This window comes from Mobula hypostoma, chromosome 21, assembly GCF_963921235.1.
Source record: "Mobula hypostoma chromosome 21, sMobHyp1.1, whole genome shotgun sequence".
NCBI classification, from domain to species: domain Eukaryota; kingdom Metazoa; phylum Chordata; class Chondrichthyes; order Myliobatiformes; family Myliobatidae; genus Mobula; species Mobula hypostoma.
In genome coordinates this window covers 734,133-754,843 of record NC_086117.1, presented here as the reverse complement: position 1 = coordinate 754,843, position 20,711 = coordinate 734,133, and the positions used below count along the sequence as shown (strand labels likewise).

The window sequence follows — 20,711 nt, the reverse complement described above, 5'->3', positions numbered from 1 at the left end:
ATTGGCCCTCTGGAAGATCAGAATGGTAATCTATGCATGAAGCCAAAAGAGATGGGGGGAAGATCTTAAATGGATATTTTTTTGCTTCTGTACTTATTCAGGAGATGGACACAGAGTCTGTAGAAATCAGGCAAAGCAGCAGTGAGGTCATGGATCCCATACAGATTACAGAGGAGGAGCTGCTTGCAGTCCTGAGGCAAATTAAGGTGGATAAATCACTGGGACCTGACAAGGTGTTCCCTCGGACCACTTGGGAGGGAAGTGCAGAAATTGCAGGGGCCCTAGCAGAGATATTTAAATCATCCTTAGCAACAAGTGAGGTACCAAAGGATTGGACTACAGTTAATGTTGCTTCCCTGTTTAAGAAAGGCTCTAAAAATAAACCAGGAAATTATAGCAACACACACAAAATGCTGTAGGAACTCAGCAGGCCAGGCAGCGTTGATGGAAAAGAGTACGGTCGACATTTCAGGCTAACACCCTTCATCAGAAGTTATAGGCCAGTGAGCCCGACATCAGTAGTGGGAAAGTTATTGAAAGGAATTCTAAAGGACTGGATATATGAGTATTTGGACAGACAAGTCTGATCAGAGATAGTCAGTATGGCTTCGTGCATAGTAGGTCATGTCTAACCAATCTTACAGTTTTTCAAGGAAGTTACTAGGAAAGTTGATGAGTGCAAGGCCATGGATGTTGTCTACATAGCCTTTAGCAAGACACTTGACAAGATCTTCATGGGAGACTTGTCAAGATGGTGCAAGATGAGGTAATATTTTGGATTAGACATTGCTTTATGGGAAAAGCCAAAAGGTGGTAATAGATAGTTGCCTCTCAGCCCGGAAGCTTGTGATCCACGGGGATCAGTGCTGGGTCCATTGTTTGTCATCTATAACAATGATATGGATGAAAATGTGGTTGACTAAGTCAGCAAATTTGGGGATGACACCACAATTGGCGGTGTAGTGGAAAGCTTGGAAGACTATCATGACTTGCAGCAGGATCTGGATCAGCTGGAAAAATGGGCTGAAAAATGGCAGATGCAATTTAATGTAGACAAGTGCGAGGTGTTGCACTTCAGTAGGACGAACCAGGGTAGGTCTTACACAGTGAACGGTAGGGCACTGAGGAGTGCTGTAGAACAAAGGGATCTGGGAATACAGATCCATAATTTATTGGAAGTGGTGGCACAGGTAGATAGGGTTGTAAAAAAATGCTTTTGGCACATTGACCTTCCTAAATCAAAGTACTGAGTACAGGAGATAGGTTGTCAGGTTAAACTTTATGTTATTTTGTATAATATATTGGTGAGGCCTAACTTGCAGTATTGTGTGCAGTTTGGTCATCTTCCTACAGGAAAAAATGTAAATAATGTTGAAGGAATACAGAGAAAATTTACAAGAATGTTGCCAACTCTGGACGACCCAAGTTATCAAGAAAGATTGAATAGTTTCAGACTTTATTCCTTGGAACGCAGCAGACTGAAAGGAAATTTGATAGCGGTATACAAAATTATGAGGGGTATAGATATGTAGATGCAAGCAGGCTCTTTCCACTGAGGTTCTCGTTGACAACGGGAATGGTACCAGAGGATCGGAGGGAGGCGAATGTTGTCCCCTTGTTCAAAAAAGGTAGTAGGGATAGTCCGGGTAATTATAGACCAGTGAGCCTTACGTCTGTGGTGGGAAAGCTGTTGGAAAAGATTCTTAGAGATAGGATCTATGGGCATTTACAGGATCATTGTTTGATCAGGGACAGTCAGCATTTCTTTGTGAAGGGCAGATCGTGTCTAACAAGCCTAATAAAGTTCTTTGAGGAGGTGACCAGGCATATAGATGAGGGTAGTGCAGTGGATGTGATCTACATGGATTTTAGTAAGGCATTTGACAAGGTTCCACATGGTAAGCTTATTCAGAAAGTCAGAAGGCATGGGATCCAGGGAAGTTTGGCCAGGTGGATTCAGAATTGGCTTGTCTGCACAAAGCAGAGGGTCGTGGTGGAGGCAGTACATTCAGATTGGAGGGTTTTGACTAGTGGTATCTCACAAGGATCGGTTCTGGGACCTCTACTTTTCGTGATTTTTATTAACGACCTGGATGTGAGGGTAGAAGGGCGGGTTGGCAAGTTTGCAGATGACACAAAGGTTGGTGGTGTTGTGGATAGTGTAGAGGATTGTCGAAGATTGCAGAGAGACATTGATAGGATGCAGAAGTGGGCTGAGAAGTGACAGATGGAGTTCAACCCAGAGAAGTGTGAGGTGGTACACTTTGGAAGGACAAACTCCAAGGCAGAGTGGCAAGATGCTTGGTAGTGTGTAGGAGCAGAGATATCGGGGGGTACATGTCCATAGATCCCTGAAAGTTGCCTCTCAGGTGGATAGGGTAGTTAAGAAAGCTTATGGGGTGTTAGCTCTCATAAATCGAGGGATAGAGTTTAAGAGTCGCGATGTAATGATGCAGCTCTATAAAACTCTGGTTAGGCCACACTTGAAGTACTGTGTCCAGTTCTGGTTGCCTCACTATAGGAAGGATGTGGAAGCATTGGAAAGAGTATGGAGGAGATTTACCAGGATGTTGCCTGGTTTAGAGAGTGTGGATTAAGGGATTAAGGGAGCTAGGGCTTTACTCTTTGGAAAGAAGGAGGATGAGAGGAGACATGATAGAGGTATACGAGATATTAAGAGGAATAGATAGAGCGGATAGCCAGCACCTCTTCCCCAGGGCACCACTGCTCAGTACAAGAGGACATGGCTTTAAGGTAAGCGGTGGGAAGTTCAAGGGGGATATTAGAGGAAGGTGTTTTACTCAGAGAGTGGTTGGTGCGTGGAATGCACTGCCTGAGTCAGTGGTGGAGGCAGATACACTAATGAAGTTTAAGAGACTACTAGACAGGTATATGGAGGAATTTAAGTTGAGGGGTTACATGGGAGGCACGGTTTAAGGGTCGGCACAACATTGTGGGCCGAAGGGCCTGTACTGTGCTGTACTATTCTATGTTCTATGTTCTGTGGGACTACAACTAGAGGTCATGGGTTGAGGAGGAAAGGTGAAAACTTTAAGGGGAAACTTCCTCAGTCAGAGGGTGGTGAGAGTGTGGAATGAGCTGCCAGCACAAGTGGTGCATGTGAGTTCGATTTCAATGTCTAAGAGAAGCTTGGATAGGTACATGGATGACAGGGTTATGGAGGGCTATGGTCCGGGTGCAAGTCGATGGGAGTAAGCAGTTTAAATGTTTTGGCATGGACTAGATGGGCCAAAGGGCCTATTTCTATGCTATACTTTTCTATGACTCTATGATTTAAAAGGGACCAAAAAAGAAATTCTTTCCACACAAATGGAGTTAAATATATGCAGAAGAAGGTGTATAGGTTGGAATAATCACAATATTCAACAGACATTTAGGCAGGTAGATGGATAGAAAAGGATGGTAGACATCTTGGTTAGCATGGATGAACGGGGCCCTGCTTATAACTCAATGACTCACTAGTGGCCGAATTCACTAGATTTCTGGATATTACATTAATTAAGTTATGAGAATGTAGGCTCTGAAACTGTGTTGTAATTGAAAATGAGGGGTGGTGCGATCATACTGAATGACAGAACGAGTTCAAATGGTAAATGGCTGACTCTTATCTTCTTATAAGGCATTACAGTAACCAAGCAGAACTGTAAATTACACAGCAGGGATTTTGTTCAATGGCAAATCCTCTTAATGACTGTCTCTCTCTTCTGAGCAGCAACCCTTTCTGCAAACATCTGTGTAATATAGGTTAGATTTTACTGATCAGGACCACAGAGTGTTCAGTGTGTCCTCTATCACAGCAGGACCCACTGTTGAAATGATAAAGAAAACAATGCACTCAGCTCTTGTGCTGCCAGCAGACATTTCTGACTAGCCGACATTCTGCTCAGGAACATCCATTCAACAAATGGCTCGGGGGTAAACCTTCAGGCTGGGGACGTGACCAAGAACTATAATGTGAGTGAATCACCCTTCCACATCTTCTGATCTTCTTCTATATGGATTCATCTGAACTACTTCTCTTGATAATAAATTTACTTTGATTCTTGTGTAAAAACTGGATTTACCCATTTTTGATGTACTGTGGTTTCCCTGAATAGTAAAACACTCACAAAGCTGGATCATCCTTCTGTAAGAAACAGTTGCTATGGTTTTCTGGTTTTAAGAAGCTTTGAACACTACCCTGCACTTTCCCAGAGGGCAGCTGCTGACTGCATTTACAGCTGTCATCCATTTCACAGACCTCTCACTGAGGATGCGATCAACACCGTTAAAACAACTCTCCACGGCAGTGCAGCTGAGAGAAAACTGGGATGGAGTGGCAGGGGATAAATCAAAAGAGGGCTGATATTGGGGCAGTACATGACAGCATTTCTGTGTCCTTTAACCCAGGAGGACCACAAACCATGGCAGAGAACAGCACCATCAGGGCAACAGACCAAAGTGCATGTTTACTGAGGACAGAAGCTGACGTCTGTGCTCAGCACAGCAGCAACTGGAGTATAAGCACGGAAAAATCTGGGAGAGGATTTATAAAATATAAAATAAATTTATATCACAATGGAGACACTTTCAACATAATCATCTTGACTAAAGGGAGGTTAATAACAAAGGTAATCAATCAGAATCATTCGATCCATTTTCTGTTGGTGACATGTAAACAAACATTGAAAATGTCAGCACCTGATATCAGCATCATGGAAAAATAGAAAAGCAAGGCCCTCTCCAACCTTCTGCTTCATGTGACTTCAAAGTTCAAAGTACATCTATCATCATGATATGTATACTATATACAACCTTGAGATTCGTCTCCTTACAGGGAGTCACAAAACAAAGAAACCCAATAGAACTCATTAAAGAGAAGACTGTTATACACCCGATGTGCAAAATATCTAAAATCATGTAAAGAATAAATTAAGGAAATAACATTCAGAACTTCAGTTCACAAAAGCGAGTCCATAGCCAGGGAGCCAGAAATCAGTCTGAGATGAGTAAAACTCACCAGGCAGTGAGCTGAACACCGGCACCGTCCCTCGCCTCCAGCACCGACACCAACACCCGGACCTTTTCAATCTGGCCCGACACTTGAATCGGCCAAACAGCAGATCATTCCTTGCCCTCAGATCCAGGTCCTACTGTTTCAACACACTCTCACATATGGGACCCACCACCTTGATTCAATCTGTACCCGATCTTTCCAATCTGGCCCAGTACTTAAACTGGTCAAACATCAGCTTGTTCTTCACTCTCAGGTCCAGGCCCCGCCACTTTATTCTGCCTCACCTTGGTTCTGCCACTTTGAATCAGCTACAAATCCACTCCGGCAATGGCGATACATTGGCTCAGTCCCCACTCTTGGGCACGGGCCTCACTGCCTCAGTGTGGTCCGTACAGGCCATGCAACCACCCTGCACCTTCAGTTCACACCGCAAAAAGCCAGGTCATACAGGCAGTTTAAAAGTTCAGATCCGAAAGGGACTATTGATTGCAGTGATCATGTTGGACAAACTTCCTGGAGTTCTTTGAGGATATGACAAGCGCAGTGGATAAAGATGAACAGATAGACTTTATTGACTTGATTTCCAGAAGGCATTCAATAAGTTGCCACATAAAAGACTTATCCATAAGATAAAGATTCATAGAGTTGGGGGTGATGTATTCGCATGGATAGAGGATTGGTTAACTAATAGAAAGCAGACAGTAGGGATACATGGGTGTTACTCTGGTTGGCAATCAGTGGTGAGCAGTGCAGACATCCCACCTCTCCCGGAAGGTCCGGGAGTCTATGAATAGTGGCTCCCTGATGCCCGCAAATTATATACACTATCACGGAAATCAATTTTTTGAGAGTGAGCGAGCGAGAGAGAAAGAAAAAGAGAAAGCGCGAGAGTGACCACGAGAGAGAGCGAGAGCAAGTGGGAGCGCGTGAGCAAGAGAGCGAGAGAGAAAGCAAGTGAGAGAGAGAGAGAGATAGAGATAGAGAGAGAGAGAGAGAGACAGAGAGATAGAGAGATAGAGATAGAGAGAGATAGAGAGAGATAGAGAGAGAGAGAGAGAGAGATAGAGAGAGAGAGATAGAGAGAGATAGAGAGAGATAGAGAGAGAGTGTGAGAGCGTGCCATGGGAGACTGTTCCAAAAAAAGAAAATATAAAATGTACATCACCCCAGACTACACTAAAATGTACCCCTGCCTAATAGGGGTCAAAAGTAATGACAGTGTTGCTCGCTGCGCTGTTTGCAACAGTGACTTTTCTATTGGGTTAAAATGTAAAAGACATGTTGAGGTGAGTTTAACAGGTGTCATTCGTTCATTGGCATAGCTAACGTTATTTAAACTAGCTGGCTGGCTGCTCTATTGCAAACATCCCACCTCTCCCAGAAGTTTCGGCAGTCTCCCGCAAATTGATGGTGCTACCTCCCTGAAATGAGTTTTTGCAGGGTGGGATGTCTGGCAGTGTGCTGCAGGGGTTGGAGCTGGGCCCACAAATGTTCATGATATACATTAACAATCTGGAAGAGGGAATCAAATGTAGTGTATCTAAGTTTGCTGATGTTACGAAATTGAGAGGAAAAGCAAATTGTGCAGAAGATACGGAGACTCTTCAGAAAAATATAGATAGGTTAAGTGAGTGGGCAAGGGTTTGGCAGATGAAGTACAATGCTGGTAAATGAGAGGTCATCCACTTTGGAAGGAAAACTAAAAGAGCAGATTATTATTTAAATGGTAAAAAATTGCAACATGCTGCTGTGCAGAGGGACTTGGGAGTGCGTGTGCATGAATCACAAAAGGTTGGTTCGCAGGTGCAGCAGGATACCAAGAAGGCAAATGGAATCTGGCCTTCATTGCTGGAGGGAGTGAATTTAAAAGCAGGGTGGTTATGCTACAACTGTACAGGGTACTGCTGAGAAACAAGAGAAAATCTGCAGGTGCTGGAAATCTGAGCTACACACACAAAATCTGAAGGAACTCAGCAGGCCAGGCACCATCTATGGAAAAAAGTACAGTTGACATTTCAGCCCGAAACCCTTTGGCAGGGTACTGGTGAGGTCGCAGTTCTGGTCTCCTTACTTGAGGAAAGATATACTGGCTTTGGAGGCGGTGCAGATGAGGTTCACCATGTTTATTCCAGTGATGAGGGGGTTAGACTGTGAGAGATTGAGTTACTTGGAACTGTACTTGCTGGAATTCAGAAGGAGAGGGGATCTTATAGAAACATATAAAATCATGAAAGGGATAAATAAGATGGAGGCAGGAAAGTTGTTTCCATTGGTAGGTGAGTCTAGAACTAGGAAACATAGCCTGAAGATTCAGGGGAGTAGATTTAGGATGGAGATGAGAAGGAACTGCTTTTCCCAGAGAGTGGTGAATCTGAGGAATTCTCTGCCCAATGAAACAATGGAGGCTACCTCAGTAAGTATATTTTAGACAAAGTTGGATAGATTTTTGCATTGTAGGAGAATTAAAGTTTATGGAGAAAAGACAGGTGAGTTCATGGCCAGATCAGCCATTATTGAATGGTGGAGCAGGTTTGACAGGCCAGATGGCCTACTCCTGCTCCCATTTCTTATGTTCTTACGTTTTCAAGAAAAAGCATCATTAATAAAGTAGTAGTTCTGTTTGCTGTCAGCAAGTCGCCATTGTGCTTCACCAGTGCCATCATAAACCGGACTTTAAAAGACACACATCCACCTCTTTATGCACAACTCTGCAACCAAGCAAGGAGCTAATGAGTTCATTCTCCAGTGTTTCCCAGCAGCTACTCTCTCCAGTTAGTGGACATCACTAGCAAGACTGCTCTGAGACAGCGGTGAGGACCCACGTTCTCTGTCCTGATGGCACAACATTTATGGGGAAAATGTCTATAAGACCATAAGACAAAAGAGCAGAATTAAGCTATTTGACCCATCGATTCTGCTTCCCCATTCCATCATGGCTGATTTATTATTCCTTTCAACCTCATTCTCCTGCCGCACTCACAACACGCTGGAGGAACTCAGCAGGTCGGGCAGCATCCGTGGAAACGATGAGTTGACATTTCGGGCCGAAACTCTTTGTCAGGACTCAAACGTCGACTCATCGTTTCCACGGATGCTGCCCGACCTGCTGAGTTCCTCCAGCGTGTTGTGGGTGTTGCTTTGACCCCAGCTTCTGCAGATTATTTTGTATTTATCATTCTCCTGCCGTCTCTGACACCCTTACTAATAACGAACCTATCAAACTACGCTTTAAATTTACCCAGGATTTAAACCCTTGATAGTGAAGAAAAGGTAATTGTAATATGAAAAGAAGATGACAGTGGTAGGTTGATAATCATGCTGTTTCTCTTGTGGATCTGTGGATTTCTGGACTGCCAGGCCAACAGTCCCAGCATTGGACACTAGTTAGAGTAGGAAAGTACTGCCACAGAGGTACCCTTTACATCTTCCCTCTCTCACCTTAAAACTCTACCCTCTAGTTTTAGTCACCTCCACACTAGGAAATAACAATTGCTATCTGCCTTACTTTGGCCCGTATGATCTTATAAACTTCCATTAGGTCACCAATTAGCCTCAAACAACAGGAATTCTGCAGATGCTGGAAATTCAAGCAACACACATCAAAGTTGCTGGTGAACGCAGCAGGCCAGGCAGCATCTCTAGGAAGAGGTGCAGTCGACGTTTCAGGCCGAGACCCTTCGTCAGGACTAACTGAAAGAAGAGATAGTGAGAGATTTGAAAGTGAGAGGGGGAGGGGGAGATCCAAAATGATAGGAGAAGACAGGAGGGGGAGGGATGGAGCCAAGAGCTGAAGAAGAGAGAGGATCATGGGATGGGAAGCCTGGGGAGAAAGAGAAGGGAGGAGGGGAGCCCGGAGGGTGGACAGCAGGCAAGAAGTTATAGTGAGAGGGACAGAGGAAGAAAAAAAGAGGAAGAAAAAAAGAGGGAGAGAATAAAAAGGGGAAAAATAAAAAATATATTTAAAAAGATATTAAATAAATAAATAACCGATGGGGTGTGAAGGGGAGGAGGGGCATTAACAGAAGTTAGAGAAGTCAATGTTCATGCCGTCAGGTTGGAGCTACCCAGACGGAATATAAGGTGTTGTTCCTCCAACCTGAGTGTGGCTTCATCTTGACAGTGGCCATACATTTTAATTCTACGTCCCATTCCCATTCTGATATGTCTATCCACAGCCTCCAGCATTTTTTGTGTGTGTTGCTTGCATTTGCAATGGTGTTGGGAACCTCCGACTGTAAATCAGGAGAACACAAACCCTGTGAAAATGGTAGTCGGACCATATCACCTTGCAAATCACCAATGTCAGGCACCTCCAGCCCCAACTGTGAGCGAGTTTGGCCTTATCAGTCACTTATAGAGTTATAGAGAAATACAGCACAGAAACAGGTCCTCTGGTCCACCTAGTCCATGCCAAAACCACTTAGACTGCCTACTCGCATCAACCTGCACCAGGACATAGCCCTCCATATCCCTACTATCCATGTACCTATCCAAACTTCTCTAAACTTCTCTGCAGTTATTTAAAATATACATTAATGATTTAGATGAAGAGATTAAAGTAACATTAGCAAATTTGCAGATGACACAAAGCTGGGTGGCAATGTGAGATGTGCAGAGGATGTTGAGATAATGCAGGATGATTTGGACAGGTTGGGTGAGTGGGCAGATGCAGTTTAATGTGGATAAATGTGAGGTTTAAGAACAGGAAGAACAGGAAGGCAGATTACTATTTGACCACTTACCATTTGACTACATACCATTGACATCCCCTCAGTACCTATTTGCAAGCATCTTAAAACTATGCCCCCTCGTGTTAGCCATTTCAGCTCTGGGAAAAAGCCTCTGGCTATCCACACGATCAATGCCCCCCATCATTTTATACACCGTTCGCCAGAACAGTGGCAAGAACAGGAAGGCAGATTACTATTGGTGGCAAGAACAGGAAGGCAGATTACTATTTGAATGGTGTCAAGTTAGGAAAAGGGGAAGTACAATGAGATCTATGTGTCCTTGTTCATCAGTCACTGAAAGTAAGCATGCAGGTACAGCAGGCAGTGAAGAAAGCTAATGGCATGTTGACCTTCATAACAAGGGAAGTTGAGTATAGGAGCAAAGAGGTTCTTCTGCAGTTGTACAGGGCCCTGGTGAGACCACACCTGGAGTATTGTGTACAGTTTTAGTCTCCAAATTTGAGGAAGGACATTCTTACTATTGAGAGAGTGCAGCGGAGGTTCATGAGGTTAATTCCCAGGATGGCGGGACTGTCATATGTTGAAAGATTGGAGCGACTGGGCTTGTATACACTGGAATTTAGAAGGATGAGAGGGGATCTGATTGAAATATATAAGAATACTAAGGGATTGGACACGCTGGAGGCAGGAAACATTTTCCTGATGTTGGGGTAGTCCAGAACCAGCGGCCACAATTTGAGAATAAGGGGTAGGCCATTTAGAACGGAGTTGAGGAAAAACTTTTTCACCCAGAGAGTTGTGGATCTGTGGAATGCTCTGCCTCAGAAGGCAGTGGAGGCCAATTCTCTGGATGCTTTCAAGAACAAGTTAGATACAGCTGTTAATGATAGCGGAGTCAAGGGATATGGAGAGAAGACAGGAACGGGGTACTGATTGTGGATGATCAGCAATGATCACAGTCAATGGTGGTGCTAACTCAAAGGGTCGAATGGCCTACTCCTGCACTTATTGTCTATATGTTGAAATCAAGTTTGCATGCATCATTCCACACTCTCACAACCCTCATGTTACCCCTAAACTTCTCATCTTTCACCGTTAATCCATAATTTCAAAATTGAGGTGCAACCCTTTAGAAGAGTTAAGGAGGATTTTTTTTTAGCCAGAAAGTAGTAAATCTGTAGACTCTGCCACAGATTGTGATGGAGGCTAAATCTGTGGGTATATTTAAGGCGGAAGTTGATCTTTTCCTGATCAGTCAGGGCATCGAAGGGTATGACAAGAAGACAGGTGCATGGGGTTGAGTGTGATCCAGGATGGCAGAGCAGACCCAGTGGGCTGAATGCTCTAATTTCACTCCTATGTCTTATGGTCTATGGACCCCTACTTATAGTCCCGCCCAACCCCAGTGGAAAAAGCCCGGTTGCATTTACCCTACCTATACCCCTCATAATTTTGTATCTCTCTATCAAATCTCCTCTTAGTATTCTATATTCCAAAGAATAAAGTCCTAATCTATTCAAACTTTCCTTATAAATTGGGTCATCCAGACCTGGCAACATCCTTGTAAATTTTCTCTGCACTGTTTCAACCTTGTTTACATCTTTCCTGTAGGTAAGTGACCAAAACTGCATGCAATATCCCAAATTAGGCCCCACTTCTGAACAAACAAGACAAGAGTTTCAGAAAGTCATTCACAATGTCAAGGATGTCCAAGGAGACATTAGGGTCACCCTCATAGATTTTAGGAAATTCATAGGAGCTCTCTTTGAGACGTCTTACCCCCTGTATCTGACTGCAGGATATTCTTTCAGTGTGGCACAGAGGGTTGCAATTTGCTCGGCCAATCGCTCCATCAGAGGGTTTCGTAACTGCGTCTTATGAGGACTGTAGAAACTCTGGAATGCATCTGGTACATCCAATGAGTAAACCTGAAACACAGGAACTGTATAAACCCTCAGATAAATGAATATGATACGTGCAATAAATAAACCTGAAACACAGGAAATGTATAAACCCTCAGATAAATGAGTATGATACATCCAATAAATAAACCTGAAACACAGGAAATGTATAAACCCTCAGATAAATGAGTATGATACATCCAATAAATAAACCTGAAACACAGGAAATGTATAAACCCTCAGATAAATGAGTATGATACATCCAATAAATAAACCTGAAACACAGCAACTATGTGAACCCTCAGACAAACAAGTTTGCACCAAACAAGCATTTAAGGAGACCTCCCCCCGCCCCTCATATATTCGCAAAAACATCTGTGCATTGAGAGATAATGACTCCACAATAAGGACTTTCCTTCCAACAAAGTAATTTTGGATTGTATCAAAATGAAAGTGGGGCATACAATATTGCAAGGATTAATGAAAGGCCAGTGGATTGGGTAATCTTACAAGACAACAAAGAGTGACTAAACTTATTAAAACGGAAGAAAAGAATTATGAGTAAGTTTGCAAGAAATGATGAGTAAGAGCTTCTGCAAGTATATAAAGGCAAACAGCATTGCTATAGTAAACATTTGTTCTGTAGAGATTCAGGAATTAATAAAGGGAAATAAAGAATTGATACTTTGTACCCCACCTCTCAAACCCTACGTCCTCATCATGAGAGGTGGAAATGGGTAAGGCCAGCCAACAGGACTCTGGTGAAGCTGTATAGGGCCAATCTCCTGTACAGTGGATACAATGGATTACAGAAACATTGATAAACTTCAACCATAGCATCAACTTTGGGCCACGAGAGGGGGTCATCAATGGACTTTGCTCCACTAGGAGTTAAAGGCCCGAGAAAAATAAAGACTTTGTATGCCAATAATGACTGAAAATTTGGAGCAAAAGGGAGGAAGCAAACAATTGAAATGGAGAGTTTGCAAGCTCCTGGCACAGAGAAAAGCAATTATGAGACAGTTGATATATTGACTATGATCTTCCATGTTCGCTAGTTTTGGAAAGATGGATCCCAGAAGCCGTAAGTATAATAACACCCCTACATAACAGGGAAGGGAGACAGGAGGCCAGTTAAACTAGCATCTGTCAATGAGGAAATTCTGGAATATATTATTAAGGAGAGAGTAGGAGGACATTTAGAAAATTGAAGTATAATCAAGCAGAGGTGCCACACATGAGGCTACTTAACAAGATAAGAGCTCATGGAATTACGGGAAAGTTACATACGTGGATAGAGTGTTGGTGATTGGCAGGAAACAGAGAGTGGGAATAAAGGGATCCTATTCTGGTTGGCTGCCGGTTACCAGTGGTGTTCCACAGGGGTCCATTTTGGGGCCGCTTCCTTTTACGTTGTACATCAACGATTTGGATAATGGAATAGATGGCTTTGTGGCTAAGTTCGCTGATGATACGAAGATAGGTGGAGAGGCCGGTAGTGCTGAGGAAACAGAAAGTCTGCAGAGAGACTTGGATAGATTGGAAGAATGGGCAAAGAAGTGGCAAGTGAAATACAGTGTTGGAAAGTGTATGGTTAAGCACTTTGGCAGAAGAAATAAACGGGCAGACTATGATTTAAATAGGGAGAGAATTCAAAGTTCTGAGCTGCAACGGGACTTGGAAGTCCTCGTGCAGGATACCCTTAAGGTTAACCTCCAGGTTGAGTCGGTGGTGAAGAAGGCTAATGCAATGTTGGCATTCATTTCTAGAGGAATAGAGTATAGGAGCAGGGATGTGATGTTGAGGCTCTATAAGGCGCTGGTGAGACCTCACTTGGAGTACTGTGGGCAGTTTTGGTCTCCTTATTTAAAAAAGGATGTGCTGACGTTGGAGAGGGTACAGAGAAGATTCACTAGAATGATTCCGGGAATGAGAGGGTTAACATATGAGGAACGTTTGTCTGCTCTTGGACTGTATTCCTTGGAGTTTAAAAGAATGAGGGGGGACCTCATAGAAACATTTCGAATGTTGAAAGGCATGGACAGATTGGATGTGGCAAAGTTGTTTCCCATGATGAGGGAGACTAGTACGAGAGGGTATGACTTCAGGATTGAAGGGCGCCCATTCAGAACAGAAATGCGAAGAAATTTTTTTAGTCAGAGGGTGGTGAATCTATGGAATTTGTTGCCATGGGCAGCAGTGGAGGCCAAGTCATTGGGCGTATTTAAGGCAGAGATTGATAGGTATCTGAGTAGCCAGGGCATCAAAGGTTATGGTGAGAAGGCAGGGGAGTGGGACTAAATGGGAGAATAGATCAGATCATGATTAAATGGCAGAGCAGACTCGATGGGCTGAATGGCCGACTTCTGCTCCTTTGTCTTATGGTCTTAATTTGGTCTCATGAAAGGGGAATGGTGTTTGACAAGGTAATTGGAGTCCCTTAAGGACAGATTGAGCAGGGAGAATAAAATAAATGTAGTGTATTCAGATTTACAGATGCCTTCAGTAACTACCATATAAAAGGTTACTGCAAACAGCAACTGCACGTGGGGTGGTTGAGGATGGAGTTAATGCATTAGCATGGACAAAGAATAGCTCATGGTTGGAATAAATCATGTTGGCAAACTGTAACTAGTGGGATAACAGAGGGATCAGTGTTGGGTCTCACCTATTTCCAGTCAATTTTTATGAAGGGACTGAGTATACGTATTGTAGCCAAGTCTGAGATTGAAAGTAAGTTCTAAGAAGAAAACTAAAGAATAGAGAGGCTAGAATTTGCAGATAAAGCAGAACTTGGGAAAAGTGAGGATATCCACTTTGTAAGCAAGAACAGTAGGGCAGAATATCAGTTAATTGCAGTGCACAGAAATCTATGTCCTCAGTAATAATATCTGTAGTTGCAGTATTGTTAACAAGGCAATTGGAATGTTACTATTATTGCAAACAGAACAGAATATAAAGATAGTGAGGTCTGTTACAATGGTACAGGAGATCTCATTTGGAGGACAACTTATAGCTTTGGTCTCCCTACATAAATACCACAGTACGTGTGCTTGCAACACTGTGTGTCCGACAGACTGATAAGCAGCACTGGGGCTCCACAGGGGACTGTTTTGTCTCCCTTTCTCTTCACCATTTACACCTTGGACTTCAACTACTGCACAGAGTCTTGTCATCTTCAGAAGTTTTTGGATGACTCTGCCATAGTTGGATGCATCAGCAAGGGAGATGAGGCTGAGTACAGGGCTACGGTAGGAAACTTTGTCACATGGTGTGAGCAAAATTATCTGCAGCTTAATGTGAAAAAGACTAAGGAGCTAGTGGTAGACCTGAAGAGAGCTAAGGTACCGGTGACCCCTGTTTCCATCCAGGGGGTCAGTGTGGACATGGTGGAGGATTACAAATACCTGGGTATACAAATTGACAATAAACTGGACTGGTCAAAGAACACTGAGGCTGTCTACAAGAAGGGTCAAAGCTGTCTCTATTTCCTGAGGAGACTGAGGTCCTTTAACATCTGCCGGACGATGCTGAGGATGTTTTATGAGTCTGTGGTGACCAGTGCTATCATGTTTGCTGTTGTGTGCTGGGGCAGCAGGCTGAGGGTAGCAGACACCAACAGAATCAACAAACTCATTCGTAAGGCCAGTGATGTTGTGGGGATAGAACTGGACTCTCTCACAGTGGTGTCTGAAAAGAGGATGCTGTCCAAGTTGCATGCCATCTTGGTCAATGTCTCCCATCCACTACATAATGTACTGGGTGGGCACAGGAGTACATTCAGCCAGAGACTCACTCCACCGAGATGCAGCACTGAGCGTCATAGGAAGTCATTCCTGCCTGTGGCCATCAAACTTTACACCTCCCTTGGAGGGTCAGACATCCTGAGCCAATAGGCTGGTCCTGGACTTATTTCATAATTTACTGGCATAATTTACATATTACTATTTAACTATTTATGGTTCTATTACTATTATTATTTATGGAGCAACTGTAACAAAAACCAATTTCCCCCGGGATTAACAAAGTATGACTATCTACTATGTACTATGTGTTCATTGGAATCATTTCAGGACAGGTTCACTGGGGCTGATTCCTGGATGAATTATAATTGAAGCCCCCTCACCAGACTTGTATAGAAACTTGGCTTGTTAGCAGGCTCTGCTAACAGCTACTGGACCTAGCAGTGAGAAGGCCACCTCTCTTAATCAATATACATCTAGGATCAGTATGATTTGAGTCCAACCAAACAGGAAAATTGGGATGTTTTGATTAACAGAACCTCAATTTGAGCATACTCCCCATACACAATTATCCATTGGCAAGAAATAACAGATTGTACACAGCATACAATTATAAAGAAAGGGTAGTTACAAATTTCAGATTTATCAACCAGTTATTAAGAGGAAAAGAAAAAAGAGCCCATTACAATTAAACAAAGGAAATATACACATAGTTGGAGTTCATGTTGTTCAAAAGTTGGGTATGCTCATTACTCACGGCACTGAATTCTCACCATCAATCACTGGTAGAATTTCCCATCTTGGACTCCTTCAACTCGCGAAGCACTCATGCAATTGCGTCTTCCCGTTGGATCAAATCCTACAGCTATCTCTCTCGACCTCCTCTCTGCATCTCTCCCCAAAAAGACCACAAACCCCACCAGTGTCTGTCACAAATCTCTCTCCATCCAGCTCCCTCTAGAACCTTCTCCTGATTCCACCCTCCTGATTTACTGACACAACATTCCTAAGTTAAAGATCACAGCCCCTTATCTTTACCTGAAACCCAAACATATCATCAGCAGGACAGACTGCTTCTACAGAAAGTTAGTGAACGAAATCCCGAAGGGCGTTAGCAGTAAAAATCTTAACCTGGGCTTTACATGAGGTTGGGTTAAACAAGTTAGGTCTACACACGATGGATCTTAAAAGAATAAGACATTATACTATTGAAACATACAGGAGGGATTTGGCCAAGGTAATTATGCAGAGAATGTGTCCCTTCTGGGAAGGTCTAAAACTAGTTTGCAAATTTTCAGAATAATGGATCACCCATTTGAGAAGGATTAAGAATAATTTCTTATCTCAAAGTGTCAGGAGTTGTTGGAATTATCTACAGTGGATCCCTGAGGTATCCATGAATGAATATATTCACATAGAAACATAGAAAACCTACAGCATAATACAGGCCCTTCGGCCCACAAAGTTGTGCCAAACATGTCCCTACTTTAGAAATTACTAGGGTTACCCATAGCCCTCTATTTTTCTAAGTTCCATGTACCTATCCAAAAGTCTCTTAAAAGACCCTATCGTATCCGCCTCCACCAATGTTGCCGGCAGCCCATTCCATACACTCGCCACTCTCTGCGTAAAAAACTTACGCCTGACATCTCCTCTGTACCTATTCCCAAGCACCTTAAGCCTGTGCCCTCCTGTGGCAGCCATTTCAGACCTGGGAAAAAGCCTCTGACTATCCACACGATCAATGCCTCTCATCATCTCATATACCTCTATCAGTTCACCTCTCATCCTCCGTTGCTCCTAGGAGAAAAGGCCGAGTTCACTCAACCTATTCTCATGAGGCATGCTCCCCAATCGAGACAATGTCCTTGTAAATCTCCTCTGCACCCTTTCTATGGTTTCCACATCCTTCCTGTAGTGAAGCGACCAGAAATGAGCACAGTACTCCAAGTGGGGTCTGACCAGAGTCCTATACAGCTGCAACATTACCTCTCGGCTCCTAAATTCAATTCCACGATTGATGAAGGCCAATACACCGTATGCCTTCTTAACCAGAGTCAACCTGTGCAGCTGCTATGAGCATCCTATGGACTCGGACCCCAAGATCCTTCTGATCCTCCACACTGCCAAGAGTCTTACCATTAATACTACAATCTGTCATCATATTTGACCTACCAAAATGAACCACCTCACACTTATCTGGGTTGAACTCCGTCTGCCACTTCTCAGCCCAGTTTTGCATCCTATCAATGCCCTGCTGTAACCTCTGACAGCCCTCCACACTATCCACAACACCCCAACCTTTGTGTCATCAGCACACTTACTAACCCATCGCTCCACTTCCTGATTCAGGGCATCTATAAAAACCACGAAGAGTAAGAACAGAACAGATCCCTGAGGCACACCACTGGTCACCGACCTCCATGCAGAATATGACCTGTCTACAACCACTTCTGTGGGCAAGGCAGTTCTGGATCCACAAAGCAAGATCCTCTTGGATCCCAAGACTCCTTACTGTCTCAATAAGCTTTGCATTGGGTACCTTATCAAATGCTTTGCTGAAATCCATATACACTACATCTACTGCTCTTCCTCTTCCTTCATCAATGTGTTCCTTCACGTGGCAGTTGAAGCCAAGATCAGATCTAATTGAACAAGCAGCTCAGGTTGATGGGCTGAATGGCCTCCCACCCTTTCCCATTCCTTCATTTGGAAGTGTGGTTTCATTAATTGACCATACGAGGCAGATTGGTGTCTGAAGTGTTACTAAAATGTTTTGCACAGGCAGTGGAATTATCTGCTGTTGTTCAGAATGCTGATCACCTGTCCACAATTTAACTGTGCCTGTATGTTTAGCCTGGCCTGACTGTGCTGTTCATGTCATGCCTGCAGATCCCAAGCAAACACAAAATCTGGCCACAGTTCAATCAACATTGTTTCTTTAACCAGACATTTCATTTCCTCTTCTGCATTTTCAGATAAAACCGAAACAATTGCAGAGTGAGTCAATATGAACACAAGCCTCTATATAAAGAAGCAAATAGCAGAAAGACAACTCCATCTGTTCAGTCATGTGACTGCAGGCTGAATGGAATGGGAGAAACCGTCTGTTAACAGATGGCCTCACAATACGTGTTTCCGTGGTCAGATTGTTCTGATTGTACGGTGGAGAGGGAGGGAGAGAGAGAGAGAGTGAGAGAGAGGGAGAGAGTGAGAGACAGGAGGAGGGAAGGAGAGGGGAAGAGGGAAGGGGAGGGGGAGTGGGGGAGTGGAGGAGAGGGGATGAGGGGAAGAGAGAACAAGAGATAGAGAAAGAGAGAGAGAGAAAGAGAGAGAGAAAGAGAGACAGACAAGAGAGGGAAGAATGAGAAAGCAGAGAAGAGAGAGAGAGACACAGAGTGACAGAGAGAGTGAGAGACAGAGAGAGAGAAAGAGAGACAGAGAGACAGACAGACAGAGAGAGAGAGAAACTGAGAGAGAATTAAATTAGACATGGGAATGCATACATACTGATTCCTGAGACAGTGTGTTTGTTGTTTGAAAAATAGTTAAATAGACTGAGTCCAGATTCCCTTCTGATCTCACTGAAACATACTAAGTTTGGAAGGGATTTGACAGGTTAAATAGAGGACTGATATTTAACCCAGCTGGCACATCCAGAACGAAGGGTCTGTCATTCAGGACAGAGATGAGAAAGAACAAAGAGGAAACTGTTCGTGGAAATCAGAGGCTCGAGCACCATCTGAGACAGGGAGGACTGATGTTTCAGGTCATGGCACTGAGGGTGAAGAGAGCAGATAGCCATTATAATGAGATGAGAATGAGGGGTGAGGTTGGGACAGGTAGGTGAAAGGTGGAACCAGCTGAGGTGGGGGAGGTTAAACGTAGAAAACACAGAAAACCTACAGCACAATACAGGCCCTTCGGCCCACAAAGTTATGCCAAACATGTCCCTACCTTAGAAATTACTAGGGTTACCCATAGCCCTCTATTTTTCTAAGCTCCATGTACCTATTCAAAAGTCTCTTAAAAGACCCTATCGTATCCACCTCCACCACCGTTGCCGGCAGCCCACTCCACGCACTCACCACTCTCTGCATAAAAAACTTACCCCTGACATCTCCTCTGTACCTACTTCCCAGCACCTTAAACCTGTGTCCTCTTGTGGCAACCATTTCAGTCCTGGGAAAAAGCCGCTGACTATCCACACGATCAATGCCTCTCATCATCTTACACACCTCTATCAGGTCACCTCTCATCCTCCGTCGCTCCAAGGAGAAAAGGTCAAGTTTACTCAACCTGTTTTCATAAGGCGTGCTCCCCAATCCAGGCAACATCCTTGTAAATCTCCTCTTTACATCAAAAAAACTCTTTCTATGGTTTCCACATCCTTCCTGTAGCGAGGCGACCAGAATTGAGCACAGTTGGACAGGCGCAGCCTGATTCGGGGTGTGGGTGCATGGGTAAGGCAGAGACAGAGGCTGAAGGTGCTAAGTGAAACCAGATAAGTGAAGGATAACCATGCGACAGATGGACTTAGTGTAAGAAAGAAGAAAGCCAGGTGATCGTAGGGAGACTAAACTCTTCACACCCTGACCGCTGTAAGGATGCCATCATTTTTCTCCCTTTCTCTTTCGTTGCTACTTCTGTTCTGAGAATGAGGTGCTCAGTTCCAGGATCTGTGAAATAACTTTTTCAGGAAACGCGGCTAATGGAGCCCTCATTCACCAGTCTGCACCCAAAACCGCACCCCTCTATCCAGACAGAACAGAGGTAGTTCCCCTGGTCCTGATCCCTGGCTAGATCTCCAGTGACCTAGGAACACCAGCCTCTGGCCCTGTGGTCAGAACACCTTTCTCCTGCATCATATTCACTCTGACACTGAAACTCCCCACCCACTATTCTCGTTAAATAAAAATCATTTAATTTATTGTTTCTTGTCAAGAAGAGTAAATATCTATCACCATCACCTGCAGAATAAGCATCTATCAACAGCAGAAAATCTCTCCCACACTCCTCATTGGCCGGCAGATAGAATTACCCACCTGTGATTCATACGGAAGAAAAGCGATGTTGATTTCAGTGAGAGTTTTGATAACCTTCGATGCTCGGGACTTCACCAACTCATTAAACAATGGGTCAGCACATGCTGTCAATGGCAAGGACAAGTTTAAATGATGAGGTCAACAGCAAAGTCAGTTTATCACCAGTCAGATGTGAAGATTATGGTGCTAGTCAAATTGGTAGTTATGAAAGTTAATTGTTTTCCACAACAATCACTACACATTGCTGACTCTGGTTTCAAGTCAACAAAGGCATTGGGGAGAATCAGCACACCTGCTCACTTTACTCCCAAAAA

General features: G+C 43.7%; 1 protein-coding gene across 2 annotated transcripts in view; it reads right to left on the bottom strand.

The window, feature by feature from the left end:
• LOC134359724 (syntaxin-binding protein 1) overlaps window positions 1-20,711 on the bottom strand; it is a 168,120-nt gene that overhangs the window by 75,485 nt on the left and 71,924 nt on the right. For both annotated transcript variants that reach the window (XM_063073244.1, XM_063073245.1), the window contains exons 6-7: window positions 20,398-20,501; window positions 11,488-11,636 (exon numbers count right to left, since the gene is read on the bottom strand). In XM_063073244.1, the coding sequence (XP_062929314.1) occupies window positions 11,488-11,636; window positions 20,398-20,501 (253 nt within the window). The remainder of the gene's footprint in view (window positions 1-11,487; window positions 11,637-20,397; window positions 20,502-20,711) is intronic.